Source organism: Neolamprologus brichardi, chromosome 16 (assembly GCF_056152115.1).
Source record: "Neolamprologus brichardi isolate AB-2024 chromosome 16, ASM5615211v1, whole genome shotgun sequence".
NCBI classification, from domain to species: Eukaryota; Metazoa; Chordata; class Actinopteri; order Cichliformes; family Cichlidae; genus Neolamprologus; species Neolamprologus brichardi.
The window spans coordinates 3240973-3266914 of NC_142119.1; the positions used below are offsets into that span (position 1 = coordinate 3240973).

The 25942-nt window shown below is 40.9% G+C and overlaps 1 protein-coding gene across 16 annotated transcripts in view; it reads left to right on the forward strand.

Moving 5' to 3' along the window:
* The window catches only part of tns1b (tensin 1b), a 198023-nt gene that overhangs the window by 49284 nt on the left and 122797 nt on the right, over positions 1–25942 (forward strand). For all 16 annotated transcript variants that reach the window (XM_087829953.1, XM_087829956.1, XM_087829969.1 and 13 more), the window contains exon 2: positions 11933–12047. In XM_087829953.1, coding sequence (XP_087686079.1) covers positions 11933–12047 — 115 coding nt within the window. The remainder of the gene's footprint in view (positions 1–11932; positions 12048–25942) is intronic.

The following is a 25942-nucleotide window of genomic DNA, read 5'->3' on the forward strand; positions in this document are numbered from 1 at the left end:
GAAAAGCAGGTGACTGTTCATTGTAAGACTATTTGGTTAGTGGGAACCAGAGAGCGGAAGGAAAGCTTTGGGGGAGCTCTCTTCTTTCTGGTATTTAGCTGTGAATTGCTGCTCACTGCACTTGTTCTGTAGTGGGCTGCTGACAATTAGGGGATTCAGAGAAACTCCCTACTTCAACTGCTGAATGTATTGTAACATGCCATTCAGAGCAAGGCAGTTAATTGGAGCCAGGCTTGTTTTATGTGCTCTCACTTTCTCCTCGAGAGTTGACCAAGAAGTCATTACAAAGCTATCTGGATGAGCTTTGTGGAAATATTTTGTAAAGTTACTGTTCTGTCGTTAGCCTATGAAAATATCAACAATGCGCTGGTGGTAACAGAAAATTAAGCCTCTGGTTGGCATGCAGCTTGAGGCTGGAAGTTTTTTTCTGTCTGACTGAAGCTGAATAATAGTCATAACAAATTAGTTTTGTTGAGGTTCAGTTAAAGACAGAATAACACTGCTACAAACAAGGCCCGTGCACATAATTGCTAATTGGCATCGCATGTGAAAGGAGTCAAAGGCTAAACAGAAATGTGAGAATCAGCCGAAAATGGTGTTGTAGGAGTTTGTGAAAGGAAGAAGAACACTCACTGTTGTTGTGTAAGCTCATGTTTCTCATTCTCCTAACTTCATCCTTACTGTTTTGTGCATGCTAATAGGCTAGATGCATTTTTTTAAAATCTGCATTAATTCAATTGATTGCCTGTTTATTTTGAAAATATCCCTTAAAAATTGCCCAGAAGTTAAAATGTTTTTTTTGTCTTTTTTTTTGTCTAAACAGCAGCCTAAAAGTATTCAGCTTTGTTTGCTAGATATAAACAATAATCAGCAAATTTTGACATTCATAAGACTAGAAAAAATGACTAATGATAGTTATAAAAATATATAAAAAAATAAAAAAGGCAAATCCGATAGACCTTTTGATGGCAGTACCACAAAGAGTTGCAGGATGGGCGACGCAGTCGTAATACTTGATGCCTGACGTATTTTGTATGCAAAACAATATCTGGATAATCTAGAGCTGTTTTAGATACAAGTCATGCTGAAAGACGAGGTATAAATTGAGCTGTTTTGACACCGTTGCCAAAGGCGTGTGTATGTTTGCACAGGGGTGGCCAAACCTTTGCAGGCAACTGTCAACTCTGCCTTTAAGAATCACAAAGTCTTCAGTGTTATATTGTGTTGGATCATTTAAAGACATGTTAAGCTCTTCTTTATTTTCTATCACATCTACTGTTACCATGGAGAATGTTCATATTAAATAATAATGAGGTCAGAGTAGATGCAACTAATCCCTGGGAGACTAAGCACAGGCCTTGTTAGGCAAAATGCTTGGTTTCAGGCAATTTTTTTTCTACTTTTGCATCACAGCTTGGGTTGAGCCCCTCCCACCTACTCTTCAAGCTGTTTGCAAGTGGCAGCCAATCCAGAGAAAGTGGACTTAAAACTAGGCTAATATGGCTCGTTTCAAACTGAGGGCCTCCACCAAAGCCCGGTGTGGGATAAATGAGGATTGTTTTCAACTGTGACTCTAGCAGAGCTACTCGAGTCCATGATTACATAAGTCCTGGAGATGTTAGAGCTGTAGCATTGACATATTTGAACAGGTTTATACAGGCCGTTAAGCATCAGATTACTGGTAACATTAGCAGTCTTGCCTCATTACTTCAAAGACAGCAATTATCTGTATCTTTCATCACTGGTTTAGAGGGAGCATTACAAAGTTTAGCACCACTTTACAGGTAGCATTTGCATCTTTCAGTAACTCGTCCTTTGATTTCTCAACTGAAGTTTAAGTGCTGTTTAAATTATTCGGGGGTTTTGGCTTTGGATGGCTAGTGTCAAGGCTGGAATTTATTTTTTAATGACCCCCATTTTAAACCCACTGTTATAGTCATGCCTCATTCTGATAGGCTGTACAGTTTAGGTACCATTAAAATGATCTAATATACTTTGTGAAGTTTGTAAAGTTTCCAGGGAGAGAGACTTTTTTTCTGATTATACCCCCCCCAACTATTTGAGTTGTTTATAGTCACATGATATCATGAGTTTAGATGGAAAGAGAATAGAGGTTAAGATTGTTTTGGATTTTTAGCGGGTGATGGGGAAAGACTTGAATCGATGAAGGTAGTGCGTGGTGGAAAGAGGTCAGGTCGTGGGGAAGAGGACATAGGTTAGAGGTCAGTTGTCCTTTGCCAGTTGAAATGAAGAATAGCAGCCTTTTGTGAAAAGGGACCATCCTCTGGAGGATGGGAGGGGGGGTCGTCACAAAAGTAGAAAAAGCTTTTGAGAAATCTTTCAGAAATTCTGTTTGCAGTCATCTGAAATTAGTTTTGCTTGCATACTCAGTGAGCGTTACATGTGTATACACAAAAACACAGATGGAGACATGCAGTGATCACTCCAATGCATCTTGTTAAAATGTCTATCCATGCATATGGTGTCCCATATGAGACACTGTAGTGTGCTAGCTGGCTCATTAACCCAGCTGACTGCAGAGGTCTCGGTTAGTCTTCTGGCCTCAGCGGGAAGAACAATAGTGTTTGATTGGTGGGGGTCAATAATGAAGCACTATACTATGTGTATGTGTGTATATACTATTCACCGCCTCCATTCACGCTGTAGGAAATCGACACAGAAGGGGAGGATGGACGGCTGGTGCTTGTCTGTCTCTTCTGTTGTGACGGCTTCTTTCTCACCTCTTCTCACTACAGCTGAAAAATCACAAAACACTTACTTTTTTTCTGCATGAAACCTGGTGAAAAGTTCTATTTTCTTATCAATATGAAGACAAAATATCTTTGTTTTGTTTTTTTTTGTTTGGTTGGGTTCTTTTTGGTCATAGGGAGTGGTGTCATTGTTAGTTTCTAGGACCAGTTTAAGTGGAGAATAAGCAATTACTGTGGACTGTTCCAGCAACACTTGTTAGGTCAGGAATTTCAGGGTAAGATAGTAGAGTAGCAGTAGTAGCTACATCTTTTGTTTCTTGACATTTTAAACTCGGATGCTGTGCCACCAAATGGTGGTTTTGGAGAACTGTTACACCCCAGCCGTCTAGCCAGCTGTAACTGATGTAACAGATGTAACTTTTTTCCTCTAACACATATAAATTGAATTGTGGTGCACCATATTAATTGCCAGTATCATCGTGTGAATGGGGTCATCTCAGATTCTCTAACTTTTAATTTTTTATCCTCATTTTTTATGTAATTTTTGTCATGTGATGGCACTTTTCTCTGCTGATTGAGCATTAGCCTACTTATCTTTAGGTGACATCTAGCTAGTTTACTCCTATCTTCTTACTCTTAGCCTTGTTATTTTGTTATCCATGGATGCCTGGATGCTACACTTGACTATGAGCACGTTATCAGGATTATAAAAGTATTTTACTCTTTAACTGTCAGTGGTACGTCTGTTTCTTTGTCTTGTTTTTAGGGACAGTGAACATATGAACCTGGAACTGGCTGATATGAAATTAAACTTAAGAAATACATTTTCTTTTTAACTCCCATTGACAGTGATAATGCCTCGTGTGGCCTTCTAGAACAACACTAGCTAATTGTTTTATTTTACTGACTTGTCCTAGAACAAGTCCTGATGATTTTACTGGTGTGCTGAAATAACCATTTTAGCCATATCACACTGAAAGCAAAATTTATAATTACTAAAAAAATGGGGCCTTTGTCAGAAAACATGGATTTGAAAGATTTGTATCAGATATTCTAAAGACAGTTTAAAAATAAACTTTACTTTGCTCACACATTCCTACTTCATGTCTTTGATCCTTTAATATTTTGTGTTATGTGTATGGTATACGGGTTTTTTTTATTGTCTGTTTATTATTAAAAGGAACCAAATTTTGTTTGCAATTCAATTTTTTTCTGTACTTATTTTTTTTTAACTTTACTTTTACAGCTTTTACAGCTGACAGACTGAATTGAGCAGTAAGGCCAAGTGTCAGAGGCGTTTGTACCCATACAAACATGGTTCTGTGTGTATATGAGGTAATGCATCAAGTGCCAGTGAAATCAGAGGGGAAATCAGTGTGTGTAAATACGTAGGTCTCTGCATGAGTCACATGTGGGAAGCAGTCGAGGGAATAGTTTTGAATTCTAAACTTGAGGAGAAAAACAGCCTCTTGGTTACCTTATTCAGCTGGAATGTCTGTCGCCAAGCGGAGTCTGGAAGGGTTTATCTCCATACTATAACATTACCTAATACATGCTGAAGCTGTATGAACAGTATGATTCTAAAACGTTATATCCATTGCAAGAAAAACAGTGCTATCTGAAATCTAAAACTCAGCCTTGGACAAATGTGTTTCAGATGGGTTTTTTTTTGTTTTTGTTTTTTTTTTTAAATCTCAAATTTGAGTTTAATTTTTCTGCCATTAATCAAATTATGGCGGTTTTTCGCTACGTGACAAGATCATGTTTCTGTAATTGTGCATTATGAGTTCTTGGACAACACTGCTTCCCCTGCCATTGTCTTTGGGAGGTACCCCATGCCCCCAGTTTGACCCACAATCCTCCCATGAAGCCAAAGAGGAGAACAAAAAACAAAATGATGAATAAAATTGCCCATCATTCAATGTCTACTTATAGTAGTCAATTAAATGACTACTATAAGTAGACATTGAATTCAAAATCCTGCTCCTCACATACAAAGTCTTAAATAATCAGGCCCCATCTTATCTTAATGACCTTGTAGTACCATATCACCCTATTAGAGCACTTCGCTCTCGCTCTGCAGGCCTACTTGTTGTTCCTAGAGTATTTAAAAGTAGAATGGGAGGCAGAGCCTTCAGTTTTCAGGCCCCTCTTCTGTGGAACCAGCTTCCAGTTTGGATTCGGGAGACAGACACTATCTCTACTTTTAAGATTAGGCTTAAAACTTTCCTTTTTGCTAAAGCATATAGTTAGGGCTGGACCAGGTGACCCTGAATCCTCCCTTAGTTATGCTGCAATAGATGTAGGCTGCCGGGGGATTCCCATGATGCATTGAGTTTTTCCTTTCCAGTCACCTTTCTCGCTCACTATGTGTTAACAGACCTCTCTGTATTGAATCATATCTGTTATTAATCTCTGTCTCTCTTCCACAGCATGTCTTTATCCTGTCTTCCTTCTCTCACCCCAACCAATCACAGCAGATGGCCCCGCCCCTCCCTGAGCCTGGTTCTGCCGGAGGTTTCTTCCTGTTAAAAGGGAGTTTTTCCTTCCCACTGTCGCCAAAGTGCTTGCTCATAGGGGGTCATATGATTGTTGGGTTTTTCTCTGTATCTATGAAGCGCCTTGAGGCGACTTTTGTTGTGATTTGGCGCTATATAAATAAAATTGAATTGAATTGAATTGAAATAAACACAGTTTTGTGTTTTAGATTAATTACCAGTATTCTAATATATTTATACACAAGACATTTGATATGAGGACACAATGCATGGAGGATCTGCTGTGGAGGAATGGCTGAGTGCAGCCTGCAGCTGTGCAGAGGTTTTTGGTTGTAGCTGCCTCTGATGGACACCTTGACACCTGGCCAAACAAGTGTTGGCACTGATGATAATACTGTCCACACACTGGTTTTTGTGTTCTGAAGCCACTAGCTTGAAAATGTAGTAATTCATTAGTGTTCATCAAACAAATAACTAATCCTATCACTGCCAAAATATATCAACCAGAACTACAAACTAATCAGAAACCACTACATGTAAACGTAAGCAAACAGTTGTTAAAATGTGTCATTTGAAAATGATGAACTCGACCACAAGTGTGTTTTATCCCTCCAGCACAATGTTGTCAAGACTCTTTACAGGCGATCAAGAAAATCCAAATCTGTAAAGTGAAAAAAAGAAAAAAGAATTTTTGTCAAGGAACAGAAAAAAGTAAAATTTAAAGATTTAATGTCATGACTTAACAAGAAATTCCTCTGGACTGATGTGGGTGTTACTGACAGTGCAACTAATGCCCCCAAAAACAAAGAGGAACGATGACAAAACCAAAGTTTTTTGTTTTTTAGACTGCAGATATTAAAGCCCAGTGTGCATCAGGCTAGAATCTTGCAAAAGTGGTGGATGTAAAACTTCTGCTGCTGATGGCTGGACAGCTGGTGCTGGTGAAAGCATGAGCGGCTCTCATGCTGAGCCCCGTCAACCACAACAGTCCATGGAGCCCAATACAGATAAAAATAACAGATCTTTTAACCTTAACACAGTATTGATTAACATCTAAACCTATTGTTCCATTAAAGAGGAAAAATCTGGTTTAAACTTTTTGATGTCAGCCCTTTTGTTACCATTCCAGGCTGTGCCTAAAACTAAACTGGGAAAAGTGAAAATGTAGCAGCTGCTAAGTGAAGACCTTCCTCTTCTTTTTACAACTTTTAGGAATGAAGAGTGTAAAATGAGGGTGGAATTTGTGAGTGATGGTCAGTTATTTCTGCACATATGTGTATGAATGTGTGATGTAGGAGGTCTGTTCATCTGTGTGTACGTATTTGCACATCTTTATGCACGAGAGCGCCTGTTTTGCCCATGCGTGCTAATGAGTGTTAGGCAGGAGATTATGTGTGCGTCTCTACGGGAACGGGAGTCTGTTCCCAGGAGCTGCAGTGTCTGAGTTGACGAGGGGGGGGTATTTGTACACCCTGACCCCAGCTTTCGGGGGTGCCGGGTGGTTGTCTGAAACCATTTCCTTCCTTTGTGGTCCATTTGAGAGCCTGAAGTGTGACGCAAATGTGAGGGACAGAGTCCATTTGCATGGGCCGCTACAGGTTGAAACAAAAAATAATCAGCTTGGGCTTCATATCCCGTGAACGCACTTAGAGGGACGCTTTTAATTCTGCAGATCTGTGCTCCCCACCCCCATAGGTCTCCTCATCATCCTCAGTCGAATCCCCCATATACTCCACCCCCGAAACAATAAACAAACTCTGAGAGCCCCGGGTGCATCGCTAATGATCGGAAACAATTAAGGGCTGTCAAAAGGGAGCGTCCTGCTATATTGCTGCGCGCCGTATTTACATTTTGGGGTTAAACGACTGAAGCGCAGATTTCTGGTGAGGGCAAGCGGACTCAAACAGACGAGTTCTTTCTTTTGTGTGGCTGTGTGAAGGAGGATGTCTTGGACTACTAAGCACTCGAGTGATACTGCAAATTTAAACCTCTCAAAGTCAAAAGAATTTCAGCTCGAGTAGCCTCTATGCACCATTACACTCCTCCAGCCTCAGTTTAACCGCTCTACCCACAGAAGTCAGAGAATAAAAATGTACAAACAAGACAAGTGGCATAACAGTGGACGACTGTACCCTCCAACCCCCCCCCCCCCCCCCTTCCCCCGGCTGTCTGACTGGTTAAGTCCTGGTGTGTGAATGGATAGAGGGCTGGGAGAGTGTGAGAAGGCTCAGGAGTGGTCAAAGAGGCCGCTGAATAGACTCCTGGATTGAGACATCCTGCCTGTTTAACACAGTGCAGTGTAGTGTAGAGGTGTGTGTGTGTGTGAGTGTGAGTGTGTGTGTGTGAGAGACAGAGAGAGGGGGGGGGAGAAGGGGTGAAAGAAAGGTGAAGTTTGTTATAGACAAGGAATTACAAAACATTGTCTCATTACTAAAGAGAGAAGAAAAATACCTATAAAATACCTCTACTTATGACAGGAAACAGATTTAGATTAGATTTGTTTTTATAGTTTAATGACTATTCGTAACCATCATGACCATCCCTAGTTCATGATTATAGCTCCACAGGAACTCCCAAATTTATTAAAATGAATTTCCTTGTGCATGGAGAAGGCATCTACTTTTAAAGGAGTCCAAACTTCTCTATTACACTGCAGACGGTACTCAGGTCATCATAGGTGTGTGAAGCCAACGTGACATAAAGGTAGTATAAACAGAAATGATGGATGATAAAACAAGGATGGCTTTTTTGGTGGGAGGCTGTATGCCACAGCAAAGAGATGAACTCTGGTTTTAGAAAAGGAAGCCAGCGAGTTTGATGTTCTGTGTTTCACCCTGACTAGTCAGTGGTCTGCAGGATTTTCATGTCACCCTTTAGCTTTGGCTCCGCTGTAGAACTTTTGCTGATGAGAAAACAAACAAACAACAATAAAAAACTACTGAGTGGTGTTCTTTTGTGTCATGTAATGTTGAAGCTGTGGAGATGTGCATCAAAATCTGAGTGAAAACCGGACACAAAGACCTGTAGCCCTGAGTGGAAATGATGGGCTTCTCATTGAGGATAACCATGTGATGGGATTTCAGTTGTGGGGAGAATTAGGATGATCACATCCCCCCCAGCAACTGACACCTGGGTTTGTAGTATGTTACATTTAATTTTCCATTTATTTTTACGTTACCTGCTTTACTTTATGTTAACGTTTTGATACTCTGGCATGTTTTAAAAACAGATTCCTGTAATTTTTTCATATTTTTTTTATTTCACTAGAGACATCTGGGAGCTTTCTTTTACTGTTAGCTTAATTTATTGTATTGTTATGATGCAATGTATTTTTTTTTTTTTAAATGAAATTTAAAATGTACCAGTGGAAGCAGAGGACATGAGAGTTCACTAAAGAGCGCACTACTGCCTCACATCCTTTCCCAAGTATCGTTGTGGTAATTGCATCCAAAACAGGTGATGTCATTGTAGCCCCCACGGGACTTAATGACTGTTTTTGATTAGAATAGACATTTGACAAAAAGCAATTTAAAGGCAGGTGTTCCTCCAGCCACCTGCCTGCTGATAGTATAGACTCTTTATGTTGACAGTTGATTCCCCAACAGCCTGGAAGTAAAAACAGTGTTTCTGTATAAACGTAATCTGCGCCCTGCCTCATTCCAGCAGTATCAGTGTCCATTAAATTTGGTGTAATTTGGCAAAGCTTAGACATGCTTGAATTACTGTGACCGAGCATACAATTAAACCCACGTATCACACTTTTCCAGCCTCTCAAAGTCTAAATCCATATCCAAAGTCTTAAACCAGCAGGTGGCAGCCAGGGCCTTGGCAAGATACATATGAGTGCCAACCAGGGACCTTCACCCCTCTTCAGAAAAGCCCCCTTGCCAACATGGTGCATCCTGCACAGCCATGGTCATTATTTCAGTCTAACTAGATTAAGCTAATCACATTATGTTGTGGCAAGGCGTAATCGGGAGATGGAATGAAGGGTCGGCTGTCCTGCTGTTGCCATGCGGCTCTGAAAAACAAACAGAAAAGTGCTGCATAGAGCTGCTGGAGTATGTTTAAGTTGCTAAACCTCTGGATAAGCTCGTGAATCAGAGAAACCATCAATTCTGAGAAAGTGTAATGCATCATAAAGCTGTAAAGCCTTATTCACAGTGCCAGCCTTTTGAATATTATTTTTAAGACCTCTGGAGAGAGATGTCTGCTACCAGAACATACTGACACTACAATCTTGCTAAAACTTCTTTTAATATGGTGGATCTTTGCTTCAACACTATGTGGAAGTTGACATGATGGATAATCATGTATTTCTGTAGAGTTCCCAAGACTCAAGATGAGTGTTTTCATCACTGACATCTTGGCGTTTTGAACCCAGATGTGCGTGCAAGTGTGGATGTTTGTGTGAAGCTGTATGATTTGTAAATCACAAATTCTTGAGCATATCCTGGATGATGTTCTTGTCTGATGCCTAGAATGACCAATATTTGCAAAAAGGACTCTATTAATATGACAAGAAGTTATTGATTGGTGTCATAAACTCTTCAGGAAAATGTTTACTAAGGGTCAAGGCTGAAGGCTGTTTTCCGACTTCTGTCGGACAAGAGATGTTTCTGCCACCCCCGGTATTGTCCCCTGACGCCTGTTATAAATGCAGGTTTCATGCAGTTCTGCACTGGCTTCAGGTTTCACACCCAAAAAATTGCATCTGTCTTTGTGCCAGTCAGCCATATTTAATGGATGATACTATTGAGCCTGTATGACAGGAAATGCTGATAAATTTTAAAAAACCTACATCAACAAGTTTCGACATTCCTCCCCGAGTCCATGGAAGTGCAAGAATAACAGCTTTTGCCCTTTAAAGGAAATGTTGTAGGCCTGTCATACCTAAACACTTTAAATCTTTGTCAAGTCTTGTTGAGTCATTTTAGCGTTTGCAGTGTTGAACTCAATGTTATATTAGAGAGTAACCTGAAATCATACCTGCTTGTGTTTTAACTGCTTCCCAGATGACATTGCATTGAGGAAATCCAGGCTCAGACAGCTGCAATCACTAATATAAATCAAGTTCCAAGAAAGCTTAATCATACAATTCCCACGATGCCTTTGATGTTGCCTATTAGTTGTACAAAACAGACCAGAACAAATCTAGAAAAGACTGTTAAACACCAAACCATGTAAATCCAAACCTCTCTGGAATTACATATCTAACAGTGCAAAGAAATTACAGCTATTGTTGTTACAGGGAGTGTAGCACTTTGATGACCAGTTAGCTTTACTGTAGAGCAGTTAAATGGGAAGAAAGACTACACACTTAGTCCAACAGATACTTAGTTTGATTTATAATTGAAGCGTTATTCCTGTGCTGTCATTTCTCACTGCCTTCCAACAAGATTCCTGCTTGGACTGAGGAGAATGAACACAGAGGGGGGCATTAGTGGTTTTAAGGTTGTGATGGTTGGTGGTCTGGCAGCTCTTTCAGAGAGGGAACTACTTGAGTTTCCTTCTAACATGCTCAATAAGACTCTGTGGTCTTCCAGTTTGAGAATTCCTGTACAAGACGTCCCCCAATATGCCAACCACATGGTCACTTTTAGTCCTGTCCGACACACACGCACACACACACTCTTAATGGAAGCCTCATGGCTGAACGCCATGCTAACGGGCACTTCCTGTGTTGAGAAAACATCCATTTTCTCTCTTTCATCCCAGTACTGAAGGTATGTAGAGTTGAGGCACTTAGATGCATGAAAAAATCCTACACATGCATGGAGACGTTTACAGAGAAGAATTCAGTAGGATTGCAGAGGTATTACATGGTGCTATACTGTCAGTGTTGTGTAAGTTTGTTTTGCAGTTCTTGCCCAATGCATTTCAGCCTTTCCTAATTAAATATAAAAGTGTCTTTAACAGTATAATCCGTTAAGCTGTTATTCCCTTAAGACACAAACTGAGACCAGCTGAGCAAATAAACAACAAAAATTATGTCACGTTTCCCATGATTGAACATTTTGGGGGGGGGGGGGCTTATGGAAGTATGACGCACGTTTCTCATAAAGACCCTGCAGGAGTCGGTCTCACTTTTGTGTTTCGTGTGTGTCACGGCCTTAAACTGCGTTTACAAAGCCGACAGGAAAAGGGCCGGGCGCTGGATGGTACATGGTGAAGGAAAAACAGCAGGCTGCAGACAGACACTCGGGATGTTTAACAGGCCTGGGAGATAAAGTTTCTCCAGAGTTGTGTAACACACCTGCAAAGGAGGGCAAAGAGATGACAGGTCAAATGTGGGGAGGAGAAAGGAGTAGGAGGTGGTTGAAAGAAAGAAAAACAGGAGATAAGACAGTGTTTTCTTTTTTTTTTTTTTGTTTGCTTCTGACAGCTTAAACCCCCACAGCTTTACTTCCTGGGAGGACTTTAGAGGACTTTGAAGCACAGTTTTTAAGCACAAATAACTTAGTTGTAATGATTTGCCTCTGGAGGAGGAGTTGCTCCTGAGATGAATGTAAGGATTGATATATGATTTACAGTTTGACTTTATAGATTTAGTATTGTCTAGCTTATAAAATGATTTCATTTGTGTTTTGAATGATCTTCTGGGCACAAAAATCCCGCTCAATAAAATGACTCACGCCACCTGGACTCGGTGAAGCTTGCAACATTTTTTTTGAACTAACATTCCTCCTCTTTTGTCTTTTGTTGTTGTTTTCCTGACTGCAGCCAGAGGAGTTGGAGGCGCTTCATTCCCACACGTTCCGGGTGAAGACTTTCAAGAAGGCAAAGCACTGCAGCGTCTGCAAACAAACCATCATCCAAGACGGATTCATCTGCCGAGGTCAGTCACCTGTCCTGAAGCTCCCACATCAGGACTCACCCCAGCAGCTCTCCTCGTGATGATGACAGAATTCAAGCAGAGTTATGCTCGGTTAACGTTTTTTGTTGATGAGCCTACCTTTAGTATCTTTCTTTTTTTTATTTAACCTTTATTTATACAAGTAATCCCATTGAGACTCAGTGTCATTTAAGAGACCTATTTTAGACAACATAATAACTTTAAAGCAATAAAAACAAAACCATAAAATTGTAAAAATTGTCTAATATTTGCACTCATTACTACTTAGCTAGAAAGCATTTCAAAGAGTTTCAGTTTGTTGCCTATGTGAGCCGAGCCAAGCATTGTAGTTAAAAGCCGGTAAGATATGAGATCTTATCTGAATCCTCCTTTTTTGTGGTTAAGATAATATTTTCAGGGTCCAAGGTTCATATACAGTCTGACCTACCATTTCTGGGAGAGTTGACAAACAAAAATTTGTTCAGCTCACTTTGATTGGTCAGACTTGTTATCCACACTAGTGTGCTTTTTGTCCAGAAGTCCTCATACTAAACAGTTGAGTTGATTCCCTGCTTCTACAGTCTGAACCATGTTACCATTTCTGAAACTACATGTACGACAAACACCTGAAGGAGCATTTCCACTTTTAGGTCTCAAGAAATGTCATATTGGGAGCATGCAGGCGCGACTACAGAGGCATAAACACACCTGACTTTGGGGGGAAACTCCTTGGAAAGTTTTTGCTTTCACTTGTTTGTTACGGTTTTGAGCAAAAGCTACTGAGTTATGGTTAAAATACACCCATTTGCAATGTGTAATACACACCTTACAAAGCCCCCACCAGCACATGTTATACATGTACTTCTTCACAACAGTTGTAATCGGTCGCTTAGCTTCAGGCACTAATAAGAATTTACGCAAATTATCAATCCAGACAGTTTTAATTAGAATTCAGCAGCAAACTGTGTTCGCTGGTGATTGGTTCCAGAGGTGTTGCTGAGTCCTTGTGGTGATTTCCACTTTAGAAATACGTCTGTTTTTAATAAAATACCACCTGAGTCCACTCAGCGCTGGCTTTCAGACTCGTTCCTAAATTCTTTACCGTTTCAGGCTTTCAATTTTCAAATAGAAAATGAGCATACATTTTTGCCACTTGCATGCGTTTTTCCATTAAACTATAGCATTAAAATGATTTACAAATGATTGCATTATGTTTTTTGGAAACAGGCTGCAAAACACTTTCGTTAGACTCCTAATCTAAACTCTGTTTGATCACTTAAATCTCCCCGAGCTAGAGTTAAGAGGCACACAGGGATGGTAATAATAACTGCTGCAGTCAGGAAAACATTGAAGGCAATATCTGTTACACATCCGTCAGTGGTCTAAATGAGAGGTCATCCAAGGTTACTTGGGGTCGCCTTTGTGTCGGGATTTAGTCAGTTAAGTGACAGAGGACGGCAGAAGAAGCTCCAGGAGGGTTAAAGGTTAACAGCTTCTCAATTTCCTTAATGGTGTTTACTGAAGAGACAATGTGGTTGACTGACGGCTGATTGATTTGCATCGTTCCATCGGTGCAGTCATTATTAATCGAATAAAGATGGAGGCATGTTTTCTCATTTAAAAATATACACTGCAGGGTGTCTCTGAGCCCTTCTGAGGTTATTTTTTATGTTTTTACAGTTATTTTAAACCTGAAACTACTGCGATAGGCTTATAACATAAAACGTCAAACAATCGCAGGAAAGAAGCTGAGACGGAGTAACCGACGTTAATGTGGTCACCGTTTTCTGACCATTTCGACGCAGTAAATCTTTTCGGTCCAGTGTGCAGAGCAGGATAAAAACAAAAACGGAAGAATATATGACCTCGGCCTGCTTGGCACATCGTGCTGTTGTGGAAATGCCTGTTTTCACTCCGATAACGTCAAATGAATCCATGCGGAAAAGGCTGGATGTGTGGGTTGGCACACAGTGGGGGGGGGATATTTAGTTTGCATCTTCCCAAAACTGACACAGGCTTGGTTGATGTAGCTTAGAAAAACATGAACATTACTTGTTTGTTGGTATCTTATCAGCTCCTCAAAGGCGGTCTGACATATTATTGTGCAATGCTCATGTTAAAAAAGTGCCAAAAGCTCAGGATACTGTAAGGTGTGGTTATATCTGCTATTACATAACAAATAGAGCAGAAGAAGAGCACAATCTTTTCCTCAGTTGCGATATTAGAGCAGGTCTTTAGGTGACTGTGACTACTGCAAGTATAAAGCAAAATGATGCAGGAGCAGATTGTGCTGGCACAGTAAAGTCTTCTTTTCCGGGATCATAAAAGGCCTAGAAAATAATTGAACTTCAACACCTGCTTTATCCTCTGATCTAACTCGTGCTTCCAGGTGTTCTGAATGTGTTTGGTGGGATAATTTATGTAATTAAATCTTCACATTAGCCTTCATGTTCCGCATAGGATGCTGTATTTCACAGGAGCAAACTTGCATCTGCTGCTTACGCAACAATAACAACACGTACTGTTCAAAAAAATGTGTCTGGGCTACATTTACAAGCCTGAACACTGCTGTTGGATGAGAGGGTGGAAGGCTAAGTTAGCTAATGCTACAAATCTTAGTAAGCAAACTACATGTGTATGGGCAATATACATAGATTATTGCTAATAAGTGCTAATTAACAGACAATTAAAATACTCAAAAAAAAAAACCCTGATGTAGAAGCCTTCTCCTGTAGCAAACCTTGTTATTAGCCAAATAATTCCATTAAAATGCCACAAAGATCTCCATTGGTGCACTTTGCAGTGATCAGCAAATGATAAGTCATTCCCCAAAAAGATTTATTTCTATGTGAAGCACACTCACTGCTGCTGTCAGTCTGTTCTGGTTAAACAGCATACACTTGTGTGTGGAGACAGCCCTTAAGTGTTCTCATAAACTGACACAGGACAGCACCTGGGACCACCGCCTGTAAGATATGATTTATTAGAGGACTAAACCATCATGGCAAGGCTTCACTGGACTCTATTTTGATTTAATTTACCTCGGTATAATTCTCTTCCCCTACTTGTATCTGGCTTTGGTCGTGTGTGTGTGTGTGTGTGTGTGTGTGTGTGTGTTTGACAGATTTACGACGACAACACAAAGTGAACAGGAGACAGCTGTCTGCTCAGACAGCAGACGTCTAGCAGTCTCCGTTTTTCTCTTCCTTCGTTTGTCTCCATGTCATATGATTCATTAAATTCCCATTTTGCCAAAACTAGAAGCAACGAGACAAAGATGCAGAATATGGTACCCAGATACATTTGAAGTATTTAGACTTAAAGAAGCACTCAGATGATTTTAAGAACTAAGAGCTGGGGCTTTGGAAACACTTGAAAAGTGTATTCTCAGTGTGTAAAATCTAAATACATCATCTGTTGATTTCATTAGGGTAAGCTTAGTTTCAAGGTATGCATTTGCTGTAGGGCTTAAATCTGCGACTCTCCACCATCTGACCTTAAAATTGAAGGCGCTTCTCAGATGAGAGGTGAAATGTCCTCAGACGCTTTTCTTTTCTTTCTTTCTTTCTTTCTTTCTTTCTTTCTTTCTTTCTTTCTTTCCTTCTTTCCTTCCTTCCTTCCTTCCTTCCTTCCAAGCTCCTTAGACTATATTGACCTGGATGACTGAGAACCTTCACAGACATAATACGGTGGGACAGTATCAGGTGTAAAGATGATAAAAAGTGAGACTGAGCTGCTACAGAAAACAAAGCTGCTGTTATAACCTATGGTTTCTTTTTGAAATGACCTTTATTGGCAGAATGATTATTGTCTCGTTCAGAAGACGTACAGCTCAGCACATAAAATTTCCATATATCCATTGGAAGTGTCAGGTGTTGCTTTTGAGGAGTCTGATAGCTTGACAAGAAAAGCTGTCCTTTAATCTGGTAGTCCACGCAGCCATCCCTCTATGTTCAATTCAATTCAATTCAATTCAATTTTATTTATATAGCGCCAAATCACAACAAATGTCGCCTCAAGGCGCTTCATAGATACAGAGAAAAGCCCAACAATCATATGACCCCCTATGAGCAGCACTTTGGCGACAGTGGGAAGGAAAAACTCCCTTTTAACAGGAAGAAACCTCCGGCAGAACCAGGCTCAGGGAGGGGCGGGGCCATCTGCTGCGACCGGTTGGGGTGAGAGAAGGAAGACAGGATAAAAGACATGCTGTGGAAGAGAGACAGAGGTTAATAACAGATATGATTCAATACAGAGAGGTCTGTTAATACATAGTGAGCGAGAAAGGTGACTGGAAAGGAAAAACTCAATGCATCATGGGAATCCCCCGGCAGCCTACATCTATTGCAGCATAACTAAGGGAGGATTCAGGGTCACCTGGTCCAGCCCTAACTATATGCTTTAGCAAAAAGGAAAGTTTGAAGCCTAATCTTAAAAGTAGAGATAGTGTCTGTCTCCCGAATCCAAACTGGAAGCTGGTTCCACAGAAGAGGGGCCTGAAAACTGAAGGCTCTGCCTCCCATTCTACTTTTAAATACTCTAGGAACAACAAGTAGGCCTGCAGAGCGGGAGCGAAGTGCTCTAATAGGGTGATATGGTACTACAAGGTCATTAAGATAAGATGGGGCCTGATTATTTAAGACCTTGTATGTGAGGAGCAGGATTTTGAATTTGGATGTTGTCTGCCCGACGGCAATAAAGAGGATACCTAGCTATGATTCTCCTGAACACAGACTCTGTTTGGAGGAAGCTCATTTCTGCCACTTGTATCTGTGATCTCCTTCCTTTTTGTGCAAAAACAGAGCACACCGTTCTGTAAATCGTTCCCACATAGTTTTAAAATGCGTGTTGTGGCAGTAAAAGTCTAAACAACCACCATATCTAATGAAAATGTTTAATTTTGTCCTTATGCAGCACTGACGAGCACCTAACAGGAAAGCATGTTGCTAATGCAGGACGTGGCGGTCCAGCAGTCTTATTGTGCTGCACCCAAACCACGAATGTCCTTCTAATGTCAGCAGCTTAAAAACCTGCGCATGTGTTTTTAGTTCTAGAAACATCTCGTGCTCTTTGCTAAACAAATCTGTCTTTTGATCCTTTGACCTTCAATCAGAATTGATGAGCATAGTGCTGAAATTTGAAGAAAAGTAGTCAGCTGGAGACCTTGTGGACACAAAATAGACAAATGTAAGTGTCAGTGTGTCTCGTAACACCGCTTCAGTGTAAAGGGGTTTTTGGGCAAACGGTAATGAGCTTCAGGTGCTGATTGTGCACATTTTGCTGCATTTTGATGGAGGCGGGCCAGCTGCTTCCTCCCTGCTTCCCATGTTTCTGCACATGTAACCGAACAGACATGAGGATTGTTTTCGGTGTTCTCGTCGGACTCTCTTCCAGATCGTGAATAAGCCGATTACCCAACATGTGTCAAATGGTTGTTCAGAACAAAACCTCCACTCCCATCGCCCTGCAGTACCCTCCCTCCCTGTTTCTGCTCTTGTTTACCAACACTCTCCAGTCACATGGTCGCGTAATGGCAGGAGCACCTCCACTTCCTCTCTCTTCAGCAGTTGCTAAGATACAAGGTGTTAGTTACTCCGACAATAGCGTGTTGACGCAGGTCAGGGCCGAAATTTTCCAGTTAAAAAACAAAACAAAAGAGAAAAAAAAGGCCGTCTGTTTTGGTGGGCCTGCAGGCAGGAACTGGCTTTTATATTCTTTCACACAGATGTTCGTGTGTAGTACATTAGACCTGCTATTGTGCCCTTAAAAGGTAAAATCCAACTGAGAGTTTGGCAGAAGAGTCACAGGCACTTAATAAAACTTCTGCAGCTCCAAAATATTTTTTAGAAAATGGTGAAGGTTTGATAAGAAGCACTTTTCTGCAAAGAGTCTAGCTCTGCGACTCCTTTGTGACCGCACACTTGTCCCCTCCACAGACCAGAGAAAATCTACTACAGCAGGTGCGTGTGTGTGTTTGTTACCAAGGGAGAGTGAAGGTTATCGTTGCTCTGTTCTTGACCGCTTAGCTCACACAGCTGGTATGTAGCAAACCCCAGTGAAGGTAAAACACACACACGTCTCACACATCAAGTATGCACACTTATCACACATCAAGCAAACATGCGCACATGTACGCACAACTAGAACTGCCTGCACGTGGAGCTGTACACCGATGCTAAGAAATTCTTAGGCTGTGAAAACATGTGTTACAGCATCGTGTCAAAATGGGCTCATTACTCACCAGCAGAGTAACATCTTACTTCAGTTTGTGTAGCAAGTGCCCAAGTTCACGTCAAATGTACGCTGTGATGCCGTGCTTTGACAGAAGTCATTGGCTTAACGAGGAGAGCCGATTGATGAAGATGATGGAAAGCAGCCGTCTCCCTGTCAGATGTCGTTATACTAATCTGCTAAACTGATGGGACAATGATTTTCAGTGAGCAGTGATCAGGCACATGGGCTCGGATTTAGTTTCTTCTTCTGAAACCTTCACACTCTGTAACACTCACACCTGCTCTCTGATTAGCTTCTTATCAGTTCTAAGAAATCTACGCACATTGCTTGTTGTTCAAATAGACAAGGAAACAAACCAGTCCCCGGTGAACTCTACGAATCAGTTCATGCAGTCAGGGAGCCACCAGCTGGATTGATGGAAACATTACAACCGTATCTGACATACTGACATTCTTTATGTTAGCCAGCAGGGGGCGAGCCTGGCTGTAAAAAGAGATAAAAGAATCCCTGATGAGTTTATGCTGTCAGATGCTGTTTTAAATTTAACTGAATAGAACGTGATACGTGATACACTTTTCATTATTTACACTACTGCGCTAAAGTCTTCAGATGCCCATTATTTCCTTATATTACGCGTTAAGGCAAAAACAGGGTTTAGACAATTCTAACAAGCTTGAAAGTCAATATTTAGTATGAGCACCTTGATTTTTCAGCACAGCCTGAACCCTTTGAGGCATCTTATTGTAATTTCAAATAGTCTTCAGGAATAGTTCTCCAGACTTCTTGAAAGACTTTCAAAGCTCTTCTTTGGATGTTTCTGCGTTTTTGTTCTGTTCTCAAGCTGCTTCAATAATGTTGACTGATAGTGTTCCAGTATGTGTGTTTTTTTTTCTATCCAGGTGTGCTTTTACTGCACTGCCAGCGTGTTTGGGGTCATTGCTCTGCTGAAAAATGAAGCTGTTGCCAATCAGATGCTTTCCAGATGGTATTGCATGGTGGATCAAAATCTGATGGTCTGATGTTCACAATTTTATCAGTGTTGACGAATGATGATTCCACAATTTTAACCACAAATTTCAAATTTGGACACATCACTCCGACAGACCAGACCTGTTGCCACTAATGTGTAATTTGGCATACCCCACCCTTTTCTCCCCGTTTCCCTTAGCTTAATGAAGTGAACTTAGCTTAACAATGGCTTCTTGACAGCCGTCCTTTCACTGAGACACTTCTGATGAAGCTTCAGTGAACATCAAATGGATCAACTGAAGATCCAGAAGACTCTTTCAGGTCCTGTGTCATGTCTTTCCTGGATTTTTTCCCCTCTCCTTTTTCCTCTTTTTTAAGAACATGACTTTCAGATACTGTTCATTTGCTGTAGATAGTATGTAGATATTTTTTTAGGTCTCCCAGAATCCACACCATACTGAGATATGCGAGTTTTCAGCTTTGTAGATGCAACCAAAGAAATGTGAACATGTCATGTGTTTTGTGACAGGCTGCTACTAATTGATTCTTTGCTAGCTTGTCTGTTATGTGTAGCCATAACAGTGGTTCATCCCTTGACTTAGGTGCCAAATTTATGCCTGACTGATTCCTAAGTCTTAACCAACAAAGGATCATTCCTCTGAAAATAATCAGGTGCAAAACTGGACTGAAAATTGGAGAAAAAGCAGCCATTGTCCAAAGAAAACCTTTGAAAGTCCTTCAGAAAGCCTGGAGCACTGCTGCTCCGGACCACTTTAGAAAATTCCAACAAACTGTGGCTCCTTGGGTCATGATTAGGGTAACCAGCACCCAACAAACTGAAGAGCAAAGAGTTTGTGTTCATCTGTGGGGTTTCAGAAGGGATGCACAGATCAGCACGCCACTTTTTGAGGCACACATTTCTTACCAGATGTTCACTTTTGTAAACCAGAGGCAATGAAAATGTGAGACAATTGATAAAAGCGCCGTGCAGTCCGACAAAAAGTTGGACACCTCCCTAATCATGAGCCGCCATTAAAAAAAACCTCGTTTTGAAAAACATGGCAGATTCAGAGACTTCAGCAACCACCAGGTGGCAGCAGAGGTCTTTGTTTCACACGACATCTGCTGCAGACTGTAAAATTCCAGAATTCTTCTACACAAACTTAAATCCTGAGTGTTTTCCTGTGTTTTTTCTCCATAGCTGCACATTGTTTTAGGGAAACAGCTGTTTCAACAAAACAAAGTCAGACTAATACTCACAGTGAAACACACACAACCAGACACAAGAGTAAACAAACAGAAGTCCTGTTTTGTCAGGAAGAAGCAAACTCATGACACAGATCTGAGTCCATGGGAACTCTTGCTCAGGATTTATCCAACTCCCCTGCAATGTTTGTGGGGATCTCCCAAGTTAAGAAACCCTGAGCAGCTGAATGAAGGTGGGGCTTTACCCGCAGAAACCCAGCACAGGCAGGGATTTTAGCTCGGGAAAACATGTGGGCTGAATGATGACACCCTGTGTGAGTCAAAAGATGGATAGAGGTGGCTGGGTGCCGATAATTACCGACGTTAATGCTACAGCACACAGAAAATGCAGCAAGTGCACTGCAGGTTGGTGCAAGCAGAGTGCATGCGTAGACACATTCATAGCATTCTTTGCACCACGCAACAGGGATCCAGGTGAAATTAAGAAATTTACCACAGGTTTAAAAGCGTTTGGAACAATAGAAGATTTAACGCTGTCGCCTGTGGAGTCACTTTTGTGACAAGATAATTGTTTTGTCTACAATATTCAGTTTTTAAGACAAACTCCAAAATCAGTGGTTGGCTTATGGATGATTCTGTTTATTTAATGCAGTTAATTATGCAACACAGCATGTATTGTTACTTTTGCTATTTTATTGCTATTTGGATGACATTGCTTGGAAAAAAAAAATTCAAACTAACAGCGAGATTCAGCAGTTTTTCTCCACAAAATGCACATAATCACATGGAAAAAAAATATTTTTAAGCAGGTTAAATGTCATATATCCCACCTGCATTTGCTAGACATCTTCATCATAAACACTGAAAGTCCCGTCTCTTCAGTGTTTACAGGGGAATAAACACATTACCGCATGTGTGGGTTTTGAACCACTGAGTAGACATTCTTTCAAGTAAAAACACCCAGAGATGCCAATTCAAACACACTTGCTGTTTACAACCTATAAATGGAGTTGAAGCTGGGGTAGAAAACATGTTTGTTTTTTTTTTGTTTGTTTTTTGAGTGGTGGGGGGAGGGTATTTAAATGTCTTTGGCCAAAGAAAGAAACAATTAAAAAATCCATAATTATGTTTGAGCGGTCTGAGGGGGAACTCGATCTCCTGAGCCTACTTTGGGCTCTCTTTTCAAGCTTCAGAATTGATGTCTCTGTGATACTCTCCTCTCATGAAGTAAGGAAGTATAAAGAGTGACAAACCCCACAGAAGATGCAGTGGTGCAATTTTAATTTTACCTGATATAAAAAAGTAAAAGGTGTAATATTGTGGGAGTCCTTTCTTTTTAAACACTGCAGCTTTAAAAGTGCGTTTGTTCATGAATATTTTATCTAAATACAAAACACCTAACTGAGATTCCAAGATTCTTTTTTTTCCATGAAGCTTTCAAAATGATTATTTTGTCCCCAAAAGTTTCTTGTCACTGTGAGACTTTCCTGCACACAGTGCTGCTATTTTTGTCCCCCTGACACGTTGTTAAGGCCGTGTTAATGCATCACAAGGCTGTTTACTGACCTCCAAGCAGTGCGATTCACGATGAATGGCTCGTGACTCATGTTTGGTTAAAATAGGACCTGGAAATGCCTACCAGTCCAAAATGTTTCAAACTTGGGCAAGTGGCGTGTCATTTAGCATGACAAAGACATTCTTGTTTTTACTTTAATAAACCCACCCATCCATCCACCTTCACGTTTTAACTTGTAGCTTCGCTTACAGTGTAAAAAGAGGTGTAAAAAAATCGTGATTTCAGGGATTTGGTGTGTGTACACACACGAGTGATGTAGAGTATGCTAGCGCATCATATGTACACGTGTTGGTGCTCACGTGTTTGTGCATGGGAAGCAAATGAAAAAAGGAAGGATGGAGAGAGTGAGAGTGAGGAGGGTGGAGGAAGAGGAAATTCTCCAACCCCTGCCCCTCTGATTGTGTTGTAAAGGGGTCCAGCCCAGCCCTGTGGGACTGTACGCTCATTCCAAGGGACCAGGGGAAGGAAATCACCCGCCTCTTTATAACCCTTCTCTCCCCCTGCCTCCGACGTCGTACAGCATACCACAGACCCAGAGTCAGATAGCAGCCGGCGTTCCACACTCGTCATCATCTCCTCATTTTGATCGACTTCCATCCCTGCTGTCCTCTCATCTTCTCAATGATTGATATGAGCAGTTGTTGCACCCCCTCGCTCTATTACTCATCCTCTGCACAGATGTCTTTTTTCTCCAGTATCTTCTCTCTCCTCATCTTCCATCCCTCCTCATCACTGTGCTGCTTTCCTCCTCTCCCTCCTCTCCCTCCTCTCCTCCCTCCAGCAGGAACATTTCTGCTCTGTTTATTCTCCAAAGCACCGACTTCCTAACAAGGTAAAGCCCAGCCTGAGCGCTCCGGGCTCCACGCTTTCACACCCAATATGGAAGTCTTACTTCTTCCCACGTGGCCCAGGAGAGTTGTTTACGGGGGACGGTGCTGGACATCGTCCTGATGGACAAGCACAGGGCTTTTATGCTTATCAAGCAAAGTGTGTTTGGTTTCCACACATATGAGAACATTCCACGCGACTTGTGTCACAGCTCATCACATGTGCAGCGCTGAAACACGAGTCTACAGAGCGTCAAAGGGATCCTGCTGTGCTTATTTTCTGTCACATACATATTCTCTTACAGTGCGGGATGCAAGTATTAAACATGGTCAAAATTTTAAATGATGCCACCTGTGACCTAACGCTCAAGCTTCGCACTGCTCTAAAGACTTTGATTCTGACAGCTTTTTCTAATCCTTTCTCTTTATGTCGTCATTGTGATTGGCTATCCCTGTTATGAGCGTGTCAGGCACACAGCCTCTGCTATAGGCACAGAACTCGCACCTTCTGCTCTAATCAGGAGAACGCTGGTTTAAATGGAGGTGTTCAGGGCACTAAAACATCTGCACCACGGTCCAATATAATGAAAAAAAAGGATTATTTTGAACTGCAAATACTGCAAAACTGCTCAAAAACAAAATATGTAGTTTTAATGATAATAAATCAGTTTTAAATGATGAAGGTCAGTTATGACCAGCAACTCCCTTCCCAGCTTAGCTAGAAGAGACTCCAGTTAGCTCCAAACTTTGTCAGACCAGTAGTATAGGACTCAACATTGACCATATAAGGGCAACAGCACCACATTTGCTAGTCATACTAATGAGTGAAGCTTGGCCTTAAAGGGAGTAGAGCTTGTTTCAGTCAGTGTAAGGACCAGGAGAAGGTTAAATCAAGATTACTGTATGACTGTTAATCATGGAGAGCTACTTTAGTGGAGTCTAAGAGTTAAAAAAACAAAAAACACAATAGGTCCACTCTGAATTGTTTTTCCACCAATAATTAGCTAAATCATTGTTTAAGCTATTTATCAAATATTTACTGGTTAAACTTTTCTTCTTACTTTCTTACTGTGGCTTTGGGAAGAGCGCCCGATCCATTTAGAAGCCATCATGGATCTCTCCAGTTGTATATGGACATGAGCGTTCTTATCCAATGAGCATTCCCGTTTGTCGTGAGATTACACAGATGCGCGTTTCTGAACATCGAGGATTCTCATCTGCTATACGTCACCATAAAAGGCTGATGCTGAAAAACACTTAAGCTGATGAAGAAGCTTACGTGATTGGACAGAAAGCTCCGACCCAGCTGCAGGGCCTCACTGTGATGACGTTTTTGTTATTTCCAAAGTCAAAAATCGATTGTCAGTCTGCACTTTTAAGCCAGTGTAGCCTGCTCAGAAAACACGAACATCTAAGAGTCCATGACAAATCTGCGAGATTATACAGCATGATTTAAAACTGCAGAGCCTCTGTTAAATGGGCTTTGTGGGCAAATTGTGTCAGCAATTGAGATTTTAGTACTTTGCTCTGTTTTACATCGTTGTACAGGCAGTTATGGTGGATTTGGCTGGGGTTTAGATGGAAAAAACCAATAAATTATAAGAAAATAATGATTCATAACAATTTTGATCATGAAAGTAAACATGACAAAAGCCAAGCAGAAGGTTTACAAGCTCCCACGTGAGTTAAGAAAACAGTCATTGCGGGTATCGACAGTCATCTAAATGAACGTGTTTCATTATTTTTGTCTGGAGTCGATCTCGGTGCTCCCTGACAGATTTTGTGAGTCATGCTGTAGAAACAAACCCTTCCAGTTTCACTCTGGGAACTTTCTGGGATGCGCTGTGCATCCCGGTAGGATTTCATGGTGCCTCCCACATTTGAAGGCCTCTAATTAAGAAGTCATAAAAGCCCCCCCATGTGCAAATATAGTCCAGCGATCGCTTAAATAGAAACCAAATGCCTCTGCATGATGTAAGTACACTTTTTGGATCTAAAAAGGAAGCTTGTCACTTTCTCAGGTTTCAGTTTGTAGACATACTCTTGTCGCACACTGAAATACCCGTGAACACATATTTTATCTTACATTTATCATCTTGCAGCTCACATTCAACTGTGTTGTGCACCTGATGTAAATAATGTTAATAAAGTTCTCATATGTTAATTTAACCCTAGATTGATTTCAAAACTGATAAGTACCCACTCCTGAACCCCTAACTTTAGGATTAGATGTGAAAGAAAAACTGAAGTCTCCTGAAAAGCCTTGTAGGTTGTAGCTTAATCCTTACAGTTGCTGCTCAGAGAACATGACCTCTGACCTTGAGCAAAATTAAGGACTTCAAAGTGCATCAAAGTAAAAGTAAAGGGTTTTGTGTAGCTTCTCTGCATCCAGGCCATTTTTCATTGCTAAAGGCAATAGGACTTCTTTTTGATTCATGAAGACATTTCAGCTCTCATCCACGAGGCTTCTTCAGTTCCAAAACCTGATGGAGAGCAGTGTTGGTCAAGTTACTTGAAAAAAGTAATCAGTAATTAATTACTGATTACTTCCCCAAAAAAGTAATCCCGTTACTTTACTGATTACTTATTTTCAAAAGTAATTAATTACTTAGTTACTTAGTTACGTAGTTACTTTTTAAAAACATGATTTACAACCTGAATAGGTGATAAAGTGATAGATCTTTCAGCCCAATTCTACTTTTTCTACATAATCATCATACAAAATGTAATCAAATGGAAAAGTCTCTTTTTAAAACTTGTTTTGTTAGTTTTAATCTTTTAACTTTATGCATCAAGCAAAAAAAATTTTTGTGTTTACACTCACTCCTTCAGATGCAAGTAAAACACAGCAGAAAATAAATAAAATCAAAGACTAGCGGTCCTTTTGCTCTATTTTCACCTGTAAAGCAGGAGTATGGTAGGCGGAGGGTTACCCTGGTGCAGGTGTGCAGCGGTCAGTGGAAGAATCCGCGAGTTTCTCTGTGAATTTGTCATTACGTCGTAGCTACTCGGTGCTTGCTTGGAAGTTTAGGGGTTTTTTTCGCTTTAAAAAGAAGTTTTCTTCCCACGCACAACGGACACTAATG